This window comes from Penicillium psychrosexuale, assembly GCF_028828465.1.
Source record: "Penicillium psychrosexuale strain IBT 29551 chromosome Unknown utg000004l, whole genome shotgun sequence".
Lineage (NCBI taxonomy): Eukaryota > Fungi > Ascomycota > Eurotiomycetes > Eurotiales > Aspergillaceae > Penicillium > Penicillium psychrosexuale.
The window spans coordinates 3,135,795-3,155,525 of NW_026643189.1; the positions used below are offsets into that span (position 1 = coordinate 3,135,795).

Below are 19,731 nucleotides of genomic sequence, written 5' to 3' on the forward strand. Positions count from 1 at the left end.
CAATCTCTATGTCTATAGGCGGAATCTCTATCCGCTTTTTCGCCATGTATGAATCACCAGCAAAAATCGGTGCACGTTAATTTAAATTGAAGATAATATACGACTAATAACACTGCCAAACATATTTCATGCATCATTACCAAGTCCAAGACCATCTAAACATCAATCTCAAAAAACCCCAAACATGAACTAACTGCTAACCAAGCCATAAAGAAACGAGAAGCACCCTCTCAAACAACCTACAAAGTAACAACGACAGCCATAACAGCCGCAACGCCAAGCACCGCAACACCACCATGCACCGAAGCGCCCGCCGCCGCCGCCCCCTTGAAAGGCGAGAACCGAGTCGGATCAACACCAGAAGGCACAGCCGAAGACGTAGCCTGCGGACCAAAAATCACAGACGACGAAGCCGCACCACCCATCAAGCCATGCAGCCGACTAGCCGGCATCGAAGATGCCACCACCGCCATAGAAGCGGCACTGCTAGCGGGAACATCAACCGGAATCTGCGAGATATGCATCGGTCTCTCGACGGCCGGAGTGCTCTTGCAGCTGCAATCAGTGCGTGTCTCAGTCACGTAGACGACGTGCGGAACAGCAGCTTCGGCTTCGCGCTCAGGTGCGGGCGCGGGTGCGAAGGCCCGCTTCTTCTCGGCGAGCTGCATGGGTCTGCTTGCGTGTCGTGCGGGTGCGGCATCTGTTGTGTTGCTGCAGAGGGAGGTTGTGAGGGATGTTAGGTCGAGGCCGGCGCAGGCTGGGGCCGTGGATGTGGTTAGGGCTTTGATTAGGGATTTGTTGGCGCAGAAGCATTCTTGCGAGGTTTTGGTGCTGCAGGATGTGAAGTTTGAGATGTTTATGTTGCTGAAGGCGGCGCTCTGGGTGGGTTGTTAGGTTTGTTTAGGTACTTGGTTTATTGGGTTGGGGTTCTTACGGCGCACTTGAGGTAGTCTTCGGTTGATTGGGCTAGGGCGCCGGCGATGAGGACTGAGGCGGTGATGAAGGAACGCATTTTGGATATTTCGTGGTTTTTGGAGAAGTGGTTTGCGAGCTTGGAGGTAGTTATACTAGGATGGGGAGTCTAGCATATAACCGAACGAAGCTATGGAGGGAACGGCTGGTTCGTGGAATACTCGGTGCTTTATTTACAATTGGATTCTCCTATCAGTTATTTCCCGAGGAAATATTTGCTTTGACATCACATCCATATCCCTTCATCCCTTAATCGCGGTGTTATGGCGTTTATGACGTCTAGGAATTCTGGGACGATGCTTATCCTAAGAGAGAAGCTTCGGGTGGCATTTTCCAGCCCCACGTACGCTTGGTCTCCTGTTTATCGTGTGTATGTACTGGACTGATGGAAGAATCTACCAGTTGTCATCTCCCTGTGACGTTCCTGGCTTATCCCTAGGTCCTATACTCCGAGGAATGTTGGATTGAAGGATCAAAGGACAGTCTCATTTTTCTGTTTCATGGATCTTATTAAAGAAGGCTGGTAACTGTTCAATTGAGAGGAATCCAAATTCTCTACGTGTGATCGAAGTCGATACCACCTTGGTGCTATGATAGTGCTTACATGTGATATCCAAGGAGTCGAAATATGTCACCTCGAAGTATGGATCTGCCGGCGATAGGTATAGGCTATAGCTTAAGATACTATCAATCAGTTGGCGATGCCAGATGTAATTTTCCCGTGTATATATATGGACATTGAGTACTGTGTGGGAATAACATAATGGGCAATTCTTAGAGTCTAAAGATACCGCGAAGAACTATCAAATTGGGTATAACAGTATAACTAAGATATGATCTAACAACTCACCCCATTGCTTCCGAACAGTTCGATATAAAGAAAACCCAATAGTAACGAACATCGAGAATAAGAAGATCCAAGCCCAGCTCAGAACTTCTCACTAGTCACACACCGCGTCGAATTGACCAATAACCAAGCCAAGATCTTCACAATGAGCGTCAGTCCCTTCACAACTATATCCAAGCCAAAGAAAAGTATACGCAAGATGGTGCGAGTAATTCCAGGCAACTTCTTCCCCTCTCGCGACGAACTATTGCCATATCGACCATACTTCTCTAAGTCAAACTCCTCAACCACAACCTGTTGAGATTTGCTCTTCTTCGAACTTTCCTTCGTCTTGGAAGAGAACCTATTCCAAAATTTGAGAGTACTTTTCTTCCCCGACTCTTTGGACTTTTTCTGCGCAGATTTAATCTGCGATGCCAAGTCCATGCTCTCTGCCGTGTCTTGGCGCTCAGCAACCGTCGTAACCAGTTTACCCTGGAACACGGGCATAGAGTAAGGCCCGGGATTATGGGAGGTCGGTGGTCTAGAAGACTTCGGCGATCCAAGAAGCATGTCTGCAAGGATAGGATTCGTAGCTTCATCTGAGACGGCGACTGCCAGCATTGCAGCAATGAGAGAGTCAATAGCGTACAGGGAGGGAATAGTAGCAACCACAGCAGCCGGCGATATCGAAAATGTCTTCGTAGCGAAGTCCAAGGATGCGAGCGGCTCGTCGAGGTCCGTGACGGGAAGCACGGATGTGCGTGCATTAGCAGCTTGCAGACCGGCTTCCAGTGCCGTTGGAGAGACCGGACCGGTTACGATGATTGTTGGCGGCTGGCGAGGAGAGGCGTCGACTGTGATGTGTACCATTCCTGATGACTGGGATCGCACGGGTGAGAGTGGGATTCCGGCGGCACCGACAAGAGCAGGCGGGTTGTTCCTTGAGAAATAGGGGTGCCGTAGCTCGTATAGTCGTTGATGGCGGTTCCAGGAGAGCCGGCAGGACTCTTGTGCTGCTGCCCGTTTGAGTGCGTCGGTTTCTACTTCCGCTGTCTCGGCGGGCGTCAGGTGGTGTTGCTTGCTGATCTCGTCGGCTTGGTCTATAGCTAACATGGCTGCTAGTCGGGGGAAGAGGAGGGTCACGAGTCCGTCGTTGGGATGCTCGCGACGTATGCGGTCTTCGAGACTCATCATCATGATTGGTACGTCGTGGTTTGGTCTGGAAGGGTCGCATCTGCTTAGAGCGAGTTCATTGGTTGAATATGTTTGTAGTGTGTAGAACGGGTTCTGGGAGTTTCCGAGCGTAAATGTAGCTGGTCCCGTTCTGTAAGATGTTAGTATTGTACATCCATAGGGCATGAAGTCTTACTTTGTCATGCGCAGGTTCAATGTCCCAACAAGATCTCCCGTTCTCTGGCCATTGGCCGTTTCCCATAACATCTTCAGTTCCTCCACAGAGGAGTATGTAACCTCCTCGGACTCCAACGCACCAGTTGGGAAGTTGAGCACACTTGCAGGCACGGTCTTTGGCCCGAGAACATGGTCAATCTCAGTATTTGTCGATAGCGTAAGCTTAGGAGGTTTTCGAGAAGACTTGGCTGGACTTGGCACACTTGGAAGCTGTGGGTGATATACCTGCTGGTTGAGAGGCAGTTTTGGATTGAACTGCGGGAACATTGATTTCATCGGAACTGAGGAAGCAGACGGTTGTGATGACTGCGGAGAGACAGTTGATGGCGTAGTGTGGTGGCTGCTACTGCTGCTGCTTTGACTGCCCTGTGAAGGCAAGGCCTGATGGTTCACTCTCTTGGCTTCACGATTCTGACTGTGCATGGACTGAGGAGATTTTGAATCAGATGCTCCCACCATAGAAGGTGGGGACTTAGATTTCGAACCATTCTCCTTTGGCGGAGGTGGAATACCCTGGGTGTCTTCGATAATCTGAAGCAGCAAGGATTCAGTCTTACCAGGGTCCTTGATTTCCTGAAGAGGGATCGAAGAAGCCGGCTCAGATGTGGCTACTGGCTTTCTCCCGACTTTCCGAAATGGGTTGTTGGACCTATTGACCTCGGGTGATGGAGCAGGAAATAATTGAAATTGATTCATCTTATCACCCATCTTCGCGAATGAATGCTATAAACAAAGACAGAATGCGAAAGCAGGGGGTCTCGGGTGAGATATAACCCATTCTCACCGAATATGCGCATCAGCCCGACAGACCAAGCAGAGTATATGGTTTGTCGAGATGTGTGACAACCCTGCCTATACGAGTGGGCGCTTAACCGTTTAGGGATGTGATTGGCCTCCATCCTGGGATGGGCACATCTCAGCTGCAGTAGCGGCGCTTCGATACAGCGTGGTGATTGGTGCTTGGCTCATGAGGAATCTATATTTATCAGAATCCGGAGATTATATTGGCTGGTTATTTTTGCGTTGAAGAAGTCGGGGAGTTTGACCCTAGTATCTGCATCTTATCGGCTCCGGATATTGTTAAATGGATAATTTCAAGAAACAGTATTGACATCAACACACGGGTCACATAATATATTAAACTCTTCAAAAGCGCCTAACTGATCTTGCTATCACATACGGACGACAATTGTCTAAACCATGTTGAAAACGGAGAGGGGGGGGGGGAAGGATGTGGATTGTAGAGGGGTAACGAGGGTAATGGCTTAGACAGTCAGTTCAGTCATCGGCGAGAGAAAGAACAACTATTTCATGGAGACCGGTATCTGAAAGGCCAAGCTATAATACTGATAGATGAAATTGCGCGGCGAGTAAATGGGAATTGCTCGCCCCGGATTTGGGAAGTATTTTCTATGGTGCAGCAGGAATACTTCACATGTGCTGATAGTGATAATCTTCAGGTCATAAAGCTTGGCTTTTTCTAAGGGTCGATCGTATCAGTGGCACCGCATCTCATCCTTGCTGGTTATTTATTCCCCGTTAAGAACGAGTGGACGGAGAACCGCGCAGATGCACTCCCACCAGCCTAACAGTGTAGACTTATACAGTCATATTTCATGAGTATTTGCACCCGGGTACTTCTATTTTCTGCCGGAAGAATTTTGCATCCACTCACATCTAATCCTGCTATGCGAGTGGGGTCTATACCAGTAGTAATCGAAAGGCGGTATAGCCAGGGCGGTCAACAATGGAAGTATTGGGGTGCAAATACTCATGAAATGCCACTGTAGAAGGAAACGCCCGAGAATGGGGCATGAGCTAAAGGACGCAGCCCACAAGGATGTCTATATTTTGATGATTTATTTACATGATAGTGTACAATTATTCGTTCTTCCCTTAGTCTTGACCTAATGTCTCAGCATGCACATTATGGGTTAGACCCTCCGCCATGGCAATCGCACCTTCCATGTTACCCTTGTTATATAAGAATAGACCTTGGAGAGCAGCCGCGCTGGTGTTAATAGACCGATCAGCCTTGTTGCCTGATTCATCTTCAATCAAGCCAAGCTCCTGGAGCCGATCCAAGAAAAGTTTCCGATAAACCCCGTCGGTATCGATGTCTTCATAGAATCGATCCCACAGGGAGCCGACCTGGTAACGAGTCACTTCGCCCAAACGGACAGTCATATCCACACGCCCAGGACGGACCAACGCCTCATCGAGTCGTTCGACGTGGTTGGTAGTAAGGAAGATGATGCGCTCCTCGGCACTAGCGACTCCATCAAGTGCATTGAGCAGTCCTGAGAAAGTCACATTGGCCCCGCGGTAACCATCTGCGTCGCTTTGCTCGCGTCGGTTCGAGAACGCCGCATCCACATCTTCCAACAGAACCAGCGTTCGATTGGGAACAATTGTGAGCAGGTGGTTTAACCGATCATCGGTCAAGCCGCGCTCGCTCAGGTTCAGAATGGCAATGTCGTAATCCAACTCGCCCGCTAGCGCCTGGATAAAAGAGCTCTTGCCGGTGCCCGGAGGACCGTATAAGAGATATCCTCGTCGGTATGGAATACCACGGTCATTGTACCATGATGAACTTGAAATGAAGTCTTCCACATCTGCCACAATCCGTTCCTTGACTCCCTCATGGAGAACAACCGACTCCAGTGGACGCTTCCGGCGCGGATTTCCGAATGGTTTCCACTCGGTACCCCAACTGTTATATATTGTCGTCTTGCCTTCGTGGCCCCTCGCGGCGTATGCATGAGCTTCGGTGAAGAGGTCCTCGAATATGTGACGTTGAGAATAGAGAGTGGTGAGGGTGATTGTCTCCCATGGCTTTCCAGTCTGAATGTCGCGGGATTTCGACTCGCGCATACGATTAACAAAGACAAACGCATTCTTGTACCGTAAAACGTGTTTTCCAGGGCCCGGAATCAGCGAAAAGCGTGTATCAATTGCTCCGTTCGAATGTTCGACCTTCTGCGTTTGGATGGAGAGATGGCGCATGCCGGGCGTGAGTTTTTGGAGGAATCGGTCCATGTAGGTAGAGGTATTTGCAGCGGCTTTGCTTGCATTGAGTTGTGATTGTTGGTACAGAGTCATCCAGTGTAGGAACCACGGATACGAGTCATCTTTGATGCTGATCTCGACGTCCACCAGCATCCGCCGGCGGAGAAGAGCGGCGCCATGTCGAACACCTTTCTGTGCTAGTGTCAATCCTGCTCCGAGACCTGCAAGGCCAAATCCCTAGCAGAGAACCATATTAGCACATCATCTGGGATCGAAACACTGGCACGGCTCATACCGCGGTAAACAAGGGATTGCTCGTTAGCTGCGAGAGGAGACTTCCGTCGCCGTTTTGCGCCGACTGTAGCGCCTGTGTTTTCTGCTGCAGAATCAGATCGCCCGCAGACGGCGCAGCGCTAGGGACCGCATTTGGCTCCATACCAAATCAACAGTGTCGTGAAGATCGCGAATGTTGAGAAGATCGATAAGCACAGATATCGGAGTTACAACGGGCCGAGCATTTGAGGTACCCACGGGCGTTTCACAGGGCAATCCATGGGAGACCAACGATGAGAAAGTGAACTACAACCTTCCTAGGTTTGAATGTACCTTGAGTGGTCTACAAGTATTCAAGATGGGGACGGATGTGCTGGAACTCCGGTGGTATCGGCGTTCCCAACGCGCGAAGGCCCCATGTCGGAGTTATCGGTATTAAAGTAACTTCCTGCTTCTCGCATTCCTGTCCTTAAGGCGCCAGCGTATTCTGTGTGGCGTTATTTTCTAACGCCTTGGCCTTCGATGCGACCTCTTCTCCGTTATCCGCTCCTTTGGCGGGCTTGGTATCGACGAACTGTTCAACCGGCAATCCGCAACATGAGCACAACACCCACTACTGCAGTGCTATATGCGCTGACTGTAGCGAACTCCCCGGCCAGACCTAGCCCGGAAGATGTTTTGAAGAAAAGTCACCATGCACAGAATGGATTCAGGAACCCGTGGGAGTAAGTGACGCTCCGTGACTGCAATCATTCGTATATACTAACCAGCAACTCTGTATGGCAGATCTTTTCGCGATCTGACTTCAAAAGATATCATGCAAATGATGATGTAGGTATACCCATCGATTATCGCAGGAAGCCAGTCTCTGACACGTGGAACAATAGTACTCGTCGATTCAACGGCAAAGGAAATAATCCCGATACCACCCCTCCAACTGTCACCGTTCGCAAGCCAGAATTTCTCCCCAGCCGAGACACCCCCAAGCTGCGTTCAACGTGGCTTGGCCATGCATGCTATTATGTGGAGTTCCCGAGCGGTCTCCGAGTACTGTTTGACCCAGTATTCGAAGCGCGATGTGGGCCATGCTGCGGACCATATCACCTAGGTCCGAAGCGCTACACTGAGCCTCCATGCCAGATCAAGGATATCCCTGTCATCGATGCTGTGGTCATCTCCCACAACCACTACGACCATCTGTCATACCCAACTATCTCGGAAATCGCGAAAAGGCACCCCAATTGCCACTTCTTTGCACCACTTGGCAACAAGTCTTGGTTCCACAGCTCGGGCATCCAAAATGTAACCGAATTGGATTGGTGGGATGAGCGCGATATTGCAATGTCACCCGAGGAGAGAAAGAATCCCCAGGTTGAACAAGTAGGCGAAGCTTCCGCCACAGCAGATATCAAGGCACGCATCAGTTGTCTGCCTTGTCAGCATATCACTGCCCGCAGTCCTTTCGATAAGTACAAGACACTATGGGCCTCCTGGGCCATTGAATCTGGCGGTAGCAAGGTGTATTTTGCTGGGTATGATCTCCCCCAAACCATCCACGCTATCAGAATGTTGCTTTGCTGACCTCAATCTAGTGATTCCGGCTACAGGGCAGTGGACGAGCTACCGGAAGGGGAGGATGATTGGGACCCCAAGTACAATTTCCCTATTTGCCCTGCCTTCAAGCAGATAGGTGAGTTCCGGGGACCATTTGATCTCGGCTTGATCCCCATTGGGGCCTACGCACCTCGTCATATTTTCAGTGCCGCACATTCTGACCCTCATGATGCTGTTCACATTTTCAAAGATACCAAGTGCAAAAATGCATTGGGCATGCACTGGGGCACTTGGGTGCTTACCGAGGAGGATGTGCTTGAGCCTCCCAAGAAGCTCAAGGAGGCGTTGAAAAAACATGATCTTGCTGAAACTGGTGTTTTCGATGTGTGTGATATTGGCGAGAGCCGGGAATTTTGAACAAAAGTCCGCCTCTTGTACACTACTTTCATAGCTTGCGTTAGCCCGTACTTATCCTTGCTCGTTTTGTGTGATTTTGCATCCAGATATTCCCTTTACGAAACAGCGGAGTTATCCTTCATATTGGTTTGGCTGATTAGAATTTCTATTATCATTGGTGCCGTAGAAAATACGCTAGCAACTTTGCCCAGGGTGTTCGTCATGTCCTTCAAGTTGGGTGATCCAAATGAAGACACAGGTTGGTATGGTAATCGCTTGGCATGCTGAGATCGGATATGGCGGTTTTCCCAGACTACTTTTATTTCTGCAGTGCTATTTGAACATTTATAGCAATACCCAATGAGAAAAGTATTGCGACTATATATTGAACTACAGCTTTGTAGACTTCTAGATAACTAGTTAAGTTGGAGATGTTTGCCTAGTTTGTCAGGGCCCCACGCTAGCCGTATATGGACTAGCCCGAGGGAGCTCCCACTTCGCCTGGAAATTTGATAGAACGCGGGCGAACAGCGTTGAAGTCCGAACTCTTGGATCATCATCTTCGTGCAATATTTTTTTTGATATTCACAAGTGATCAAGACCATTTTATATCCATTTCCCACTCAACTACAATAAATCACCGCCAATATGCAGGCTCCGGTGGTGGTGATGAGTAGGTTACCCCCCATCAAGTTGCTCCCCTTTAAGTGCTAACAAATCATCCAGACACCAATTCTGGCGAGCGCCAGGTTGGTCGGAGAGCACAGATGTCTAACATTACTGCGGCCAAGACGTACGCTACCCCTCGATCCTCAGCTTTTCTCCCCCGCTCGATGCTAATTCAATAAACACCAGTGTTGCGGATATCATTCGGTCATGTCTCGGACCCAAGGCGATGTTGAAGATGCTGCTGGACCCTATGGGTGGTATTGTGTTGACCAACGATGGCCACGCTATTCTGCGAGAGATCGAAGTGTCGCACCCCGCGGCCAAGAGCATGATCGAGCTCAGCCGTACCCAGGACGAGGAGGTCGGAGATGGTACCACGACAGTCATCATCCTAGGTATGGCAAGATTGATTTCGGAGGACTCGATGGTCAATGCTGATATTCCGTAGCCGGTGAAATGCTCGCCCAGGCCGTCCCCCAGCTCGAACGCAACATCCACCCCGTCGTCATTATCCAGGCTTTCAAGCGCGCGCTCGCCGATGCCCTTCAGATCGTGGAGGATGTCTCGACACCCGTCGACATTCATGATGATAAGGCCATGTACAGTCTTATCCAGTCCTCCATCGGAACCAAGTTCGTGTCCCGTTGGTCAGAGCTCATGTGCGGTCTTGCATTGAAGGCTGTGCGAACCGTTTCCTTCGATGTCGGTAGTGGAAAGCAGGAAGTCGATATCAAACGCTATGCCCGTATTGAGAAGGTCCCCGGTGGTCAAATTGAGGACTCTGAGGTGATTGATGGTGTGATGGTCAACAAAGATATCACGCATCCCAAGATGCGTCGCAGAATCGAGAACCCCCGTATTCTTCTCCTGGATTGCCCCCTGGAGTACAAGAAGGGCGAGTCTCAAACCAACATTGAGATTTCCAAGGAGGATGACTGGAACCGTATTCTCCAGATTGAGGAGGAGCAGGTCAAGCACATGTGCGAGGCTGTTCTGGCCTTCAAGCCTGACGTTGTTATTACCGAGAAGGGTGTTTCCGGTAAGCAAGCGACCTGGTTAAGAATGATTGATTGCATGTTCTAACTACCGAGCTTTACTAGATCTTGCACAGCACTTCCTGGTGAAGGCCAACATCACAGCCCTCCGCCGTGTGCGAAAGACCGACAACAACCGTATTGCCCGTGCAACCGGTGCTACCATCGTCAACCGCGTCGATGACATTCAGGAGTCTGATATTGGTACCGGGTGCGGACTGTTCGAGATTGAAAAGATTGGCGATGAGTACTTCACATTCATTCGCAAGTGCAAGACCCCGAAGGCCTGCACAATCCTGCTGCGCGGCCCCTCCAAGGATATTCTGAACGAGATTGAGCGCAACTTGCAGGATGCCATGTCCGTTGCTCGCAACGTTATCTTCCACCCTCGTCTGTCTCCCGGAGGTGGTGCTACTGAGATGGCTGTCTCCGTAAAGCTCAGCCAGCTTGCCCGCTCCGTTGAGGGTGTCCAGCAGTGGCCATACAAGGCCATTGCCGACGCTATGGAGGTCATTCCCCGGACATTGGCCCAGAACGCTGGTGCTAGCCCTATCCGTGTGCTTACCAGTCTCCGTGCCAAGCATGTCGAGGGCCACAATACCTGGGGTCTAAACGGCGAGTCTGGCGAGTTGGTTGATATGCGGGAGTACGGTGTTTGGGAGCCCGAAGCCGTCAAGCTTCAGAGCATCAAGACTGCGGTCGAGGTAAGCTTTTACTGTTTCCTACGCACACTACATTTCACTAACATATTTCTCTTTCTAGTCCGCATGTCTCCTTCTCCGTGTCGACGACATCTGCAGCGCAAAGTCCGCCCAGCAGGTCAGCGGCGGCGGTGGTGGCGGCGACGAATGATTGATAGACGAAAAAGAAAAATGATACTTGGACTCGAGGTCCGTACATAATGTTACACGATTTGCCTCATGGCTGTCTTCCTTCTGTATGAATATCCTAGATTCAAAAAAAACCAAATCCAGATGGGTATCTTCGTATCGTACACAGCCAGCATTTCAACCTGCCTCGCTAGTCCTCATCGTGGAAAATGACACCAGGAACTTCCTGCTGGGCCACCTGACCATCCACATCGCCCCCATTTTGGTCTTCCATAGTGACCATCGAGCCCGGGGCAGCCGAGCTCTCCACAGGAGCAATATCCTTATGATCACCACCGCCCTTCTTCCCACGCGCATTCTTCTTCTTCTCCCTCCTTTTCCGATTCTTCTCCGTCTTCTCGTCATCTTTGCGCTTCTTCTCCTCCCGCTCTTTCTCCCAAGTCTCATTATTCTTCTCATTATCCACCTCGGACTGCATCATCCGCAGTCGTTCATACTCCCGCCGCCGACTGGCCTTGTACACGTGGAATTCGCCCGAGCCCGCACCGGCCGACGATCCCTGCACATTGGTCACGATCTCTGGCGGCGCCGACAGGGACGCGACGGTGCGCGGCTTCAGGACATCCGGTAGTTGCAGGTCTTTGCTCGGGTCTTTGAAGAGTGTCTCGATCTGGTTGGCGACCTCGGAATGCGGTGTCACGGCGCGCCGTTTTGTTGGCCGCTTGCTGCGGGGATCCGCGCTTGTGGGAATCGACTCTGGGCCTGGCTCGGACATTGTGCGGATGTTGGGTTGAGGAGAGGTGATGCGACCGCGTGGAATCGTGGGGTTTGCGCGAGTGAGAGGGGTTCTCGTCTTTGGCTTTGAATTGGTAGTGGAAGAGCCTGCCCTTTGGTTTCTGGGAGATTTCCACTGTGTGCTGTGTGGATTTTGGTTTATTCAAAGCAGCGAGAAAGGCGAGTAGTAAGTAGTAACAAGCTTAAGATGTAGAACCTTGAACCTTTAACGTCGACATACTCTAACCGCCTTCGGTTAGCGGCATACCCTTTCCGAAGATTTTCTTTTGTATAACCAACTATTCTTTAGCTCGGGATACTTACTTCTATGCTGTTTAGCTTGTTGATAATCGGCTGTCTTCTAGATACTGTAGTATACATTGACACGGTGAGCGGGGAGCCATAGGTAAAACGGCCACGGCAACATTTGTGTTTATTCGAACCTCAACATCAATCGACATGTCATCGATTAACCTGCCTCAGCCGCACCTCAATGACTCAATACAGGAAGTTGACAAGAGCTCTTGGTTAATCTCAAATACCCTTCTTCTTACCCATTATTCGTCGCCCCTCCCGGACAATATTCCAGCCAACCAAACATGCTGGAGCGACGGCAATGGAGGGCATTTCGCTCTCTCCACCGCACCCAAGCCTCTTCCGAATTCTAAGCCCCTCCTAGAGAACTCATCTTATATTTCGAGAGTCCACGCAGTTGACAATCAAGCGGCTGTCTGGAGGGCAGGCGAAGCCTTCATCAAAGCGCATCACATGGACTATCCCGATGTAACCAGAGAGCATGTGACTCTACAATTTCTCAAAGATCAAGAACCGCATAATTTTGGATTCCCGAACGTCCTCCATCATTTCGAGACTGACTCGCGATACTTCCTCGTCGTCTCGAGGGTGCCAGGCCAGCTCCTTCATGAGGCTTGGCCCAATATGGACGACGATCTTCGTCAGCATTACATCGGCAAGGTCGCGGATGTTTGCAATCGCTTAGCAGCATGGAAGGGCGATACCATTAGCGGTGTAGATGGACGCCAGCTGTTGGAACGTTATCTCATCAAAGGTAACAGCAAAATGGCTGATGCCCTTGCTCCACAACAGCTCCTAAAGAATTGTACCGAGATATCTATGGATGTCTCTAGACTTGTCTTCTATCACTGCGATCTTGGTCCTACAAACATTCTTGTCGATATCTCGACAGGCTCGCTAGGTATCATCGACTGGGAGCTTGCTGGCTATGTCCCTATCGAATGGGTCAGAACAAAATTCCGAATCTCCGCAGGAATGGATTTTAATTATGGGAATGAATATTCTAAAAAAGATTGGCGCCGCCAGGTCGCACAGCGTCTGGAAAAAATGGGCTACAACGATGTCCTGGACGCATGGTGGAAGTTTCAGGACAGCTTGTAGACAATGATGCTAATGTGAAACTCTTATTCTCTTAGCATTAGGTTCTGTCAGATTCCCATGACGGATGTTTATACAACCTATGCCTATAGAATGGGAAAGTCTACAAAATTGACTAAAAAAATATCATGACAGGTACGATCGACTCGCACCAACATATTCTGAACGTGGGCGAACGCTTCTCGTCACATCATTAAATTTTGCATTCATTATGCTATAAGATGCTATGATACCCTCATTTCTATGACTACAACTTTGCCGCGGATAACTATTGTCTATTTTGAGCTATCTATTGGAGTTCGACAATACTTGGACTACCACTTGAACAATAGATTTCAACCATCTTCTTACCAGCACTTAATACCAGCCCCTTTTAGGTCTAGTAGGTCGGATCTATACAGACTAGTCGAATGTATTAATTATTCTCGAAATAATTCAGAAAAAATCCTAACAAAAAGTACAATGTGATTATGCGCTGAGAAGAACTCTGATTGGCCAGAAAACACAGCTGTCCGAAAGGGGTATGACACGTTCTTTGTCCCAGCCACTTCATATCTCACGAGTACTCACGGTCGACTGAGAACAATGAAAGAACGTGAGTCAATACTCGGTTCAAAGTCAATTGACGCTCATGCATGTGTAACATTCTATTCATTTGACTCTGACAATAACTTCAATTTCGAACTTGCCTGTTTTCGGACTGCGTTTATTGTGCAATCGATTCTCGCTTTCTTTGTTCACTTTCCTTTGTTCGCCAGCGACCTGCTAGTAGAAAACTATATGTACCTACTTCACTTCACAACCATCGTTAACTTCTCTCACACATCTTCTTTTTTTTCCTACTTTTGACTACCACTAGTCAAAATGCCCTACCGTTTCGGTAAGTAGCTTCATCTCATATGTCTATGCCTTCCTACTGCTGTGCTCATGGTCAATGGATGTATATCTGTTGTATCAAGTGAAAATGCCTGGTTTCACAACTGATATTGTCATGTTGTGCCCTAACCTATGGCATTTCTGGCAAAAGCACCCACCTCTCCCAAATCCAAGGCACCATGACAGACTTCAGGACATCACAGCTAACTTCATGATCAGAGGTCGCTGCTCAAGGCCGTGCTGGCTGCAAAGGCTCTGAATGTGCCAAGGAGAAGACAAAGATCGCCAAGGGTGAATTGCGAGTCGGCAGCTGGGTTGACGGCTCGACCTTCCAGAGCTGGTCCTGGCGCCACTGGTGAGTCCAACCTTGTTAAAACATAAGGTCTATCCCTGAGTACTGACATCCATGCAGGGGCTGCTTCACCCCCAAGCAAATCATGAACGTCAAGAAGGCGCTCACTGAGAACAGCGAGGATCCTGATTTCTCTCGCATTGATGGCTTTGATGAGATGAGCAAGGAACTCCAGGCCAAGATTCGCAAGGCCATCGAAGTGGGCCACGTCGAAGACGACGAGTGGAAGGGCGTAAGTTCACCTGTCTTGATGCTCAAAGACTGTAGATCAACTGACTAATACTTCATAGGATGTTGAATGCAACCGCCCTGGACAATCTCGCATGCGTGTCAAGGCTGGCAAGGGCAAGGCCGATGAGGTGAATTCCATGTTCTATCCTCATGATATATGACATGCTAACTTAATTGACAGCCCAAGGACGATGATGAGCAGTCCTCTCCTGCCAAGAAGCATAGCCTGACTGATTCTGAGGATGCTGCCGAGGAGCCCGCCAAGAAGAAGCAAACTCGTGCTACGAAAGCTGACGAGGATGATGCTATCTCTGAGGCCACTGTCATTGAGGCTGAGGCCAAGGAGCCCAAGAAGCGTGGTCGTCCCGCCAAGAAGGCTGCCGAGGAGCAAGTTGCTCCTGCTGAGACCGATGTCAAGGTCGAGCCCAAGAAGCGTGGCCGTCCTGCAAAGAAGGCTAGTCCTGATGCTGACAACGAGGTCAAGGCCGAGCCCAAGAAGCGTGGCCGTCCCGCCAAGAGAGTTTCTGACGAAGGTGCCGATGCTGACACTAAGCTCACCACCGAGTCCGCTGAACCCAAGAAGCATGATCATGATACTCGTGGCAAGAAGATCAGTGCCTCTCCCGATATTGAGCCTAAGGAGGTGTCCACCAAGCGTGCTACTCGTAGCAAGAAAGTCTCTCCCTCTGAGACTACCGTCACCGAGAAGTCCGACGAAGTTGAGCCTGCCGAAGAGGATCAGCCAACCAAGGAGGTGACTGTGACTCGTACCACTCGTTCCACTCGTTCCAGTGCCAAGAAAGATCTCGACAAAGATGTTTCCCCCGTCGACAAGGATATCTCATCTGCCGACAGCGAGACCGCCATTGCCGCCGAGCCTAAGAAGCGTGCAACTCGCGCCAAGAAGGATCCCAAGAACGATGTTTCTCCCAACAAAGAAGTCTCCTCTACCGACAACGAGACTAGCCCTACCAACGGCAAGACCAAGAAGTCTGTCACCCGTGCCAAGGCTGTTAGCGCAAAGACCAACGGCTCGAAGGCTACTAAGGCTACCAAGGAAGCCAAGACCAGCGAATCCGATGCTTCCAAGGATAGCCAAGCCGAGGAGTTGACCGAGAAGCCCCGCACTCGCAGTGCCACCAGCAAGACCAAGGACAACAACAGCGCCCCCGAGAACAAGCCCAAGGCAACTCGCGGCCGCAAGCCTGCAGCCGACAAGGCTAAGCAGGCGTCCACCGACAACGTTGCTGAAACCACCGAGAAGCCCAAGAGAGGTCGCAAGCCAGCTGCCGTCAAGGTCGCCGCTAAGCCCGCTGACCAGGCTGTTGAGGAGTCTTCCGAGGCCTCCCCTGAGACATCTGTCAGTGTTGAGCGCACCATCGTGAAGACCGAGGCTGCTCCCGAGATTACGATTGCTTCCCCCGAAATTTCCGGTGAGCCCATTGTCATCGACGCTACCGAGAAGCCCGCTGAGGGCGCCATTGAGAAGCCCCTCGAGTCTCCCCTCAAGCCAATCAAGGCTGAGGATGTTGAGATGCCCCTTGAGTCTGGGTCTCCTCTGAAGCCAATCAAGGCTGAGAAGACTAACGATGACTACTGAGGTGTCTTTCCCTTCGTGTCGAGCTTCCCACTTCGTGTGGATGAATTGGCAGTCATGCCAATTATGAAAAGAAATACCACCTCCTCCTGTCTTCCGCTCTTTATGTTGTAACTGGTATTTCTTTTCTCTCGGGTAGTTTTTTAACGAATCTTGATTTTCTGCTTTTCTTTCAGTTCTTTTCATTGTTTGTTCTTTCTTTTTCTTCCTCTAGGCGTGAGGTTCGGTTTCCCTTTAGCGATGGCTGGTTTGCACAGGTGCACCGCCATATTTGTATGCACTTTGGGATCGTTCTCACCATTGATTAGCCTACGAGTTGACATAACGAATTCAATTTTTTTAAAAAAATTAGTCCCAGCAGTAGGTATTCAATAGCAAGGTGGTTTGTACATCAAGGTTGCTGGGCGGATACTAGGATCTACTCTTGTCGCTATGGCTTGCAAGATTCAAGCTGCGTGTGGCCTTTGAAATACATAGTACGCTTGAAGGCCTATCTATCTATCACTGCGAGTATTAAAGACGAAATCTGTTGAATAAGAATAATTCCCTGATAAAAGCATAAAAGCTAACTATGGGCTTGCACGGCCTCACTATTTCCACCTCACAGCAACGGAAACAAAAGAAGATAAAACCATTGAGATGTGACTCCTTCTGTTGTGTAAGATCGAAATGACCGGAGCCCCATAATCAGCAAATGCAAGGAAAAAGCACGCAAAAAAGCAAAATGATCAAGAATACAAATGATCCATGATCGAAACCAGTAGAAAGCGAAATATGAACCAAGCAAGCAGAGTTGAGAAATCCAATCTGCTTGATATGCACCTGGGAGACAAGGGGGACACAAGTTCACTGTGTTATCCCCGCTCGATCAGAATGCACATCACAGGTTTCCAAGACCGCGACTGTCGAGGAGCGCACGGGTATTTCCATACAACTCCGGGTTATTGACGTGAGCCAGCGTGCGCAGGTGGAGAACCTTGTCCTGGAGCTTTGGATGGGCACGCAACAACGACCAGAACTGCTCGCTAGCATTGTAGGTGAGCAAATCGGAGGCCTCGGCAATGAAATGAATCAACCACGACTGGAGGTAATCGCAATTGGGCTCCTCGAACTCGGTGTTACCGGTGAAAGCAAGAGAAGCGACCTCAAGCAGGGGCTTGCATTGGTAGAGCTCCGGGTAACAGTTCCAAGCGACTTGGAGCTTGAATGCAATTCGGTAAACCAAATCCATCAGGCCAAAACGACGGGCTTGGAGGTACACTCTTCCAAGGACGATGATGGCGTTTTCCAGATCGAAGCTGTTGCCCACACCGTTCAACTTGAAGTTCTGACCAATGCCCATTTGGTCACCAACCAGGCGGTAGATAGTGGCGCCGTTGGAATCAAAGGCTGGGAATGGAGTGGGGTGGGAGAAGCCAGAGTTCTTGAGTGTAATCAGGCGAGGAGTGAATTCTCCATTGGCCAGGTACTCGCAAATCTGCAGCTGTTCGGGCTGTCTCTCAAGAGCCACGGCACCTATGAAAACATCGATGATCTTGGCGGCTGCATGCTGGTTCAGGAAGACGTGCTTCAGAGCCTGATTGAGGGTCAGGTCGAAGATCGAGACCTCTGGAGCGGGTTTCTCGGATGCCACATCGGCAACAGCACTAGCAGTATCACTGTATATTTAAAACATATTGGTCAGTGAATGTGCGTGGAGAATGGACATTAGAATTTGGCAAACCTAGTATCATTTTCAACCTTGGGCATCACGTTCAGAGTCATGGTGGTCGCCGGCGTAATGAATGGTGATGATGTTGGGCGAGAAGAAGGGGGATGAGGTATCAGAGGGATGAAAGGCTGGAATTTCTTCGTCATCCCTAAGGTAGAGTTCTCTCTGTCTGCAAAGGGGATGGAATCAGATGCAATTGTAGCGGGGGTAGGATCTGGGAAAACCCCCAATGCCTGCCTGAACTGAATGCCCTGTGCAGCGCGCGAGTCAGAAAATGATCTCATGGTTGATTGCCCATTAGATGCGTTGGGTGCAACATCAGTAACAGGCTCGGCGTGATCTAATATAGCTTCTTTATGTTCCTCTTCGGACTCAGATTCCTCATCGCTTTCTCCACAGGAGACAAGGCCTTTGTGGCCACTCGGTAAGATGAGGCGCAGTTCCTTGCCTCGTTTGCCCTTAGCACCTTGCTCCTGGAGAGCCATGTTCTTCCAGAATTCTAGTCCGGGCTCAGTTCGAATGATTTCCACCAGATCATCCCAGATCTTAGCATCTGGTTCTCTCTGCGCACGCCTGAGGACATTGACGGTTTTCTCATTTAGAACAAAGAGGTCCTGCAGCCCGACCCATCTGCTTTATGCATGTTAGCTTCCAATCTGTATAGACAAACAAGCATATGTGCAATCAGAAATGGTGACATATAGATAAACAAACATGCAGAAAAACCAACGGACACACATATACATCAATAAACACACAACGTTAGGTGTCTTTTTTGGGTATTAAAAAGGAGAGCAAACTTACTACATATTCCGTCCCGGAAGATAGATTGAGTAAACCCGGTCTTTAAGGTGCGTCATCCAGACACCCTCAACTGGCTGGGCACCAACAGGGCGGCGATTGACATGTCTGTTTGGTCCGAATTTCTCCGGCAGCACGACGCCAATCCAAACATCAGCTTTGTACTGACGGAGGGAGTTTTTGAACCGGACAACATAGGTCTCACCAGCCTCCAGCGGGCGTGGCTTGCCTAGGTGCCTCAAGTCAGTGGTCAAATAAGTTCTGGGTCCCATCTTGGTTGTAAGGTTGTGCATGGATGATTTAAGAATTTGTTGCTCTTCTGAGAAGATGATTGTTGATCTTTGTCACCGGGAGCTGGCAGTGGTCGTTAGTATCAGTGGAAGATTGTTTTATGCAAGTCAAAATCTTTGAAGTACAAAAGGAAGTGAAGCTGTGATTGATCTTGTAAGCGATCAATCCGAAAGACGATATTGAGTTGCCGGGGATAGAACCAAGAGTATAATGATGGGAAGCTAGACTCCTGTTGTGAAATTGTTGAAAGAATTGCAGCTGGTACTAGATATCATTAATGACCTTTAAAAGAAGAGGAAACAGGCTTCTGAGCGTAGACTGAATGGTCAGAAATCTCGCAGATGTAGTTCGCGTCGCCGGAATCAGCTTGCAATGAGGGCTAGATAACTCACATGGTATTGTCTTTGCTAGCACAGGTAGAGGCTATATAGACTATGAAAGAGAAGAAGTGATATTGAGATGCCCATCAACGTTGAGAACAACGCAAAGCCCGCGGTTTAATAATGCGTCGGTGTAAGCGACGGGTGAGAGCTTCTTGTCGTAGAAAATAAACGTTTTCTTGACTGCAATTGAATCAATACTTTATAAATGTCATCTTGGCGATAACCCCGAGGTTTTCTTTACTGAGGTTGTATATCAGAGTTAAGAAATCATGTCGTTGTGAAGAAGAGACCCCAAATCCTGGATATTGCCTAGGTTGTTTTAGGGT

The 19,731-nt window shown here is 49.5% G+C and overlaps 9 protein-coding genes across 9 annotated transcripts; 4 read left to right on the forward strand and 5 right to left on the reverse strand.

Moving 5' to 3' along the window:
- Positions 1-239: 239 nt before the first annotated feature.
- Positions 240-1,012, reverse strand: N7518_007025 (uncharacterized protein; the record flags this gene model as incomplete). The annotated part of the gene is made up of 2 exons (XM_057187952.1): positions 240-878; positions 935-1,012. The coding sequence occupies 2 exons, from the start codon at positions 1,010-1,012 to the stop codon at positions 240-242; spliced, it is 717 nt and encodes a 238-aa protein (XP_057039655.1).
- An 888-nt stretch (positions 1,013-1,900) lies between these two features.
- On the reverse strand, positions 1,901-3,919 carry N7518_007026 (uncharacterized protein; the record flags this gene model as incomplete). Its single annotated transcript, XM_057187953.1, has 2 exons — positions 1,901-3,125; positions 3,171-3,919. 2 exons carry the CDS (start codon positions 3,917-3,919, stop codon positions 1,901-1,903), a joined length of 1,974 nt encoding a protein of 657 aa, XP_057039656.1.
- A 1,188-nt stretch (positions 3,920-5,107) lies between these two features.
- On the reverse strand, positions 5,108-6,656 carry N7518_007027 (bifunctional AAA family ATPase chaperone/translocase BCS1; the record flags this gene model as incomplete). The annotated part of the gene is made up of 2 exons (XM_057187954.1): positions 5,108-6,457; positions 6,516-6,656. The coding sequence occupies 2 exons, from the start codon at positions 6,654-6,656 to the stop codon at positions 5,108-5,110; spliced, it is 1,491 nt and encodes a 496-aa protein (XP_057039657.1).
- Positions 6,657-7,090: 434 nt separating this feature from the next.
- On the forward strand, positions 7,091-8,464 carry N7518_007028 (uncharacterized protein; the record flags this gene model as incomplete). Its single annotated transcript, XM_057187955.1, has 4 exons — positions 7,091-7,218; positions 7,280-7,324; positions 7,381-8,025; positions 8,086-8,464. The coding sequence occupies 4 exons, from the start codon at positions 7,091-7,093 to the stop codon at positions 8,462-8,464; spliced, it is 1,197 nt and encodes a 398-aa protein (XP_057039658.1).
- Positions 8,465-9,091: 627 nt separating this feature from the next.
- N7518_007029 (chaperonin-containing T-complex subunit CCT3) lies at positions 9,092-10,998 on the forward strand (the record flags this gene model as incomplete). Its single annotated transcript, XM_057187956.1, has 6 exons — positions 9,092-9,116; positions 9,170-9,236; positions 9,299-9,507; positions 9,561-10,151; positions 10,213-10,850; positions 10,909-10,998. 6 exons carry the CDS (start codon positions 9,092-9,094, stop codon positions 10,996-10,998), a joined length of 1,620 nt encoding a protein of 539 aa, XP_057039659.1.
- Positions 10,999-11,166: 168 nt separating this feature from the next.
- N7518_007030 (PRKRIP1 family protein) lies at positions 11,167-11,751 on the reverse strand (the record flags this gene model as incomplete). The annotated part of the gene is made up of 1 exon (XM_057187957.1): positions 11,167-11,751. One exon carries the CDS (start codon positions 11,749-11,751, stop codon positions 11,167-11,169), a length of 585 nt encoding a protein of 194 aa, XP_057039660.1.
- A 458-nt stretch (positions 11,752-12,209) lies between these two features.
- Positions 12,210-13,166, forward strand: N7518_007031 (uncharacterized protein; the record flags this gene model as incomplete). The annotated part of the gene is made up of 1 exon (XM_057187958.1): positions 12,210-13,166. One exon carries the CDS (start codon positions 12,210-12,212, stop codon positions 13,164-13,166), a length of 957 nt encoding a protein of 318 aa, XP_057039661.1.
- An 861-nt stretch (positions 13,167-14,027) lies between these two features.
- Positions 14,028-16,222, forward strand: N7518_007032 (PARP-type zinc finger-containing protein; the record flags this gene model as incomplete). The annotated part of the gene is made up of 5 exons (XM_057187959.1): positions 14,028-14,043; positions 14,259-14,394; positions 14,452-14,623; positions 14,682-14,750; positions 14,804-16,222. The coding sequence occupies 5 exons, from the start codon at positions 14,028-14,030 to the stop codon at positions 16,220-16,222; spliced, it is 1,812 nt and encodes a 603-aa protein (XP_057039662.1).
- An 877-nt stretch (positions 16,223-17,099) lies between these two features.
- N7518_007033 (uncharacterized protein) lies at positions 17,100-19,003 on the reverse strand (the record flags this gene model as incomplete). The annotated part of the gene is made up of 3 exons (XM_057187960.1): positions 17,100-17,877; positions 17,943-18,563; positions 18,735-19,003. 3 exons carry the CDS (start codon positions 19,001-19,003, stop codon positions 17,100-17,102), a joined length of 1,668 nt encoding a protein of 555 aa, XP_057039663.1.
- Positions 19,004-19,731: the final 728 nt, after the last annotated feature.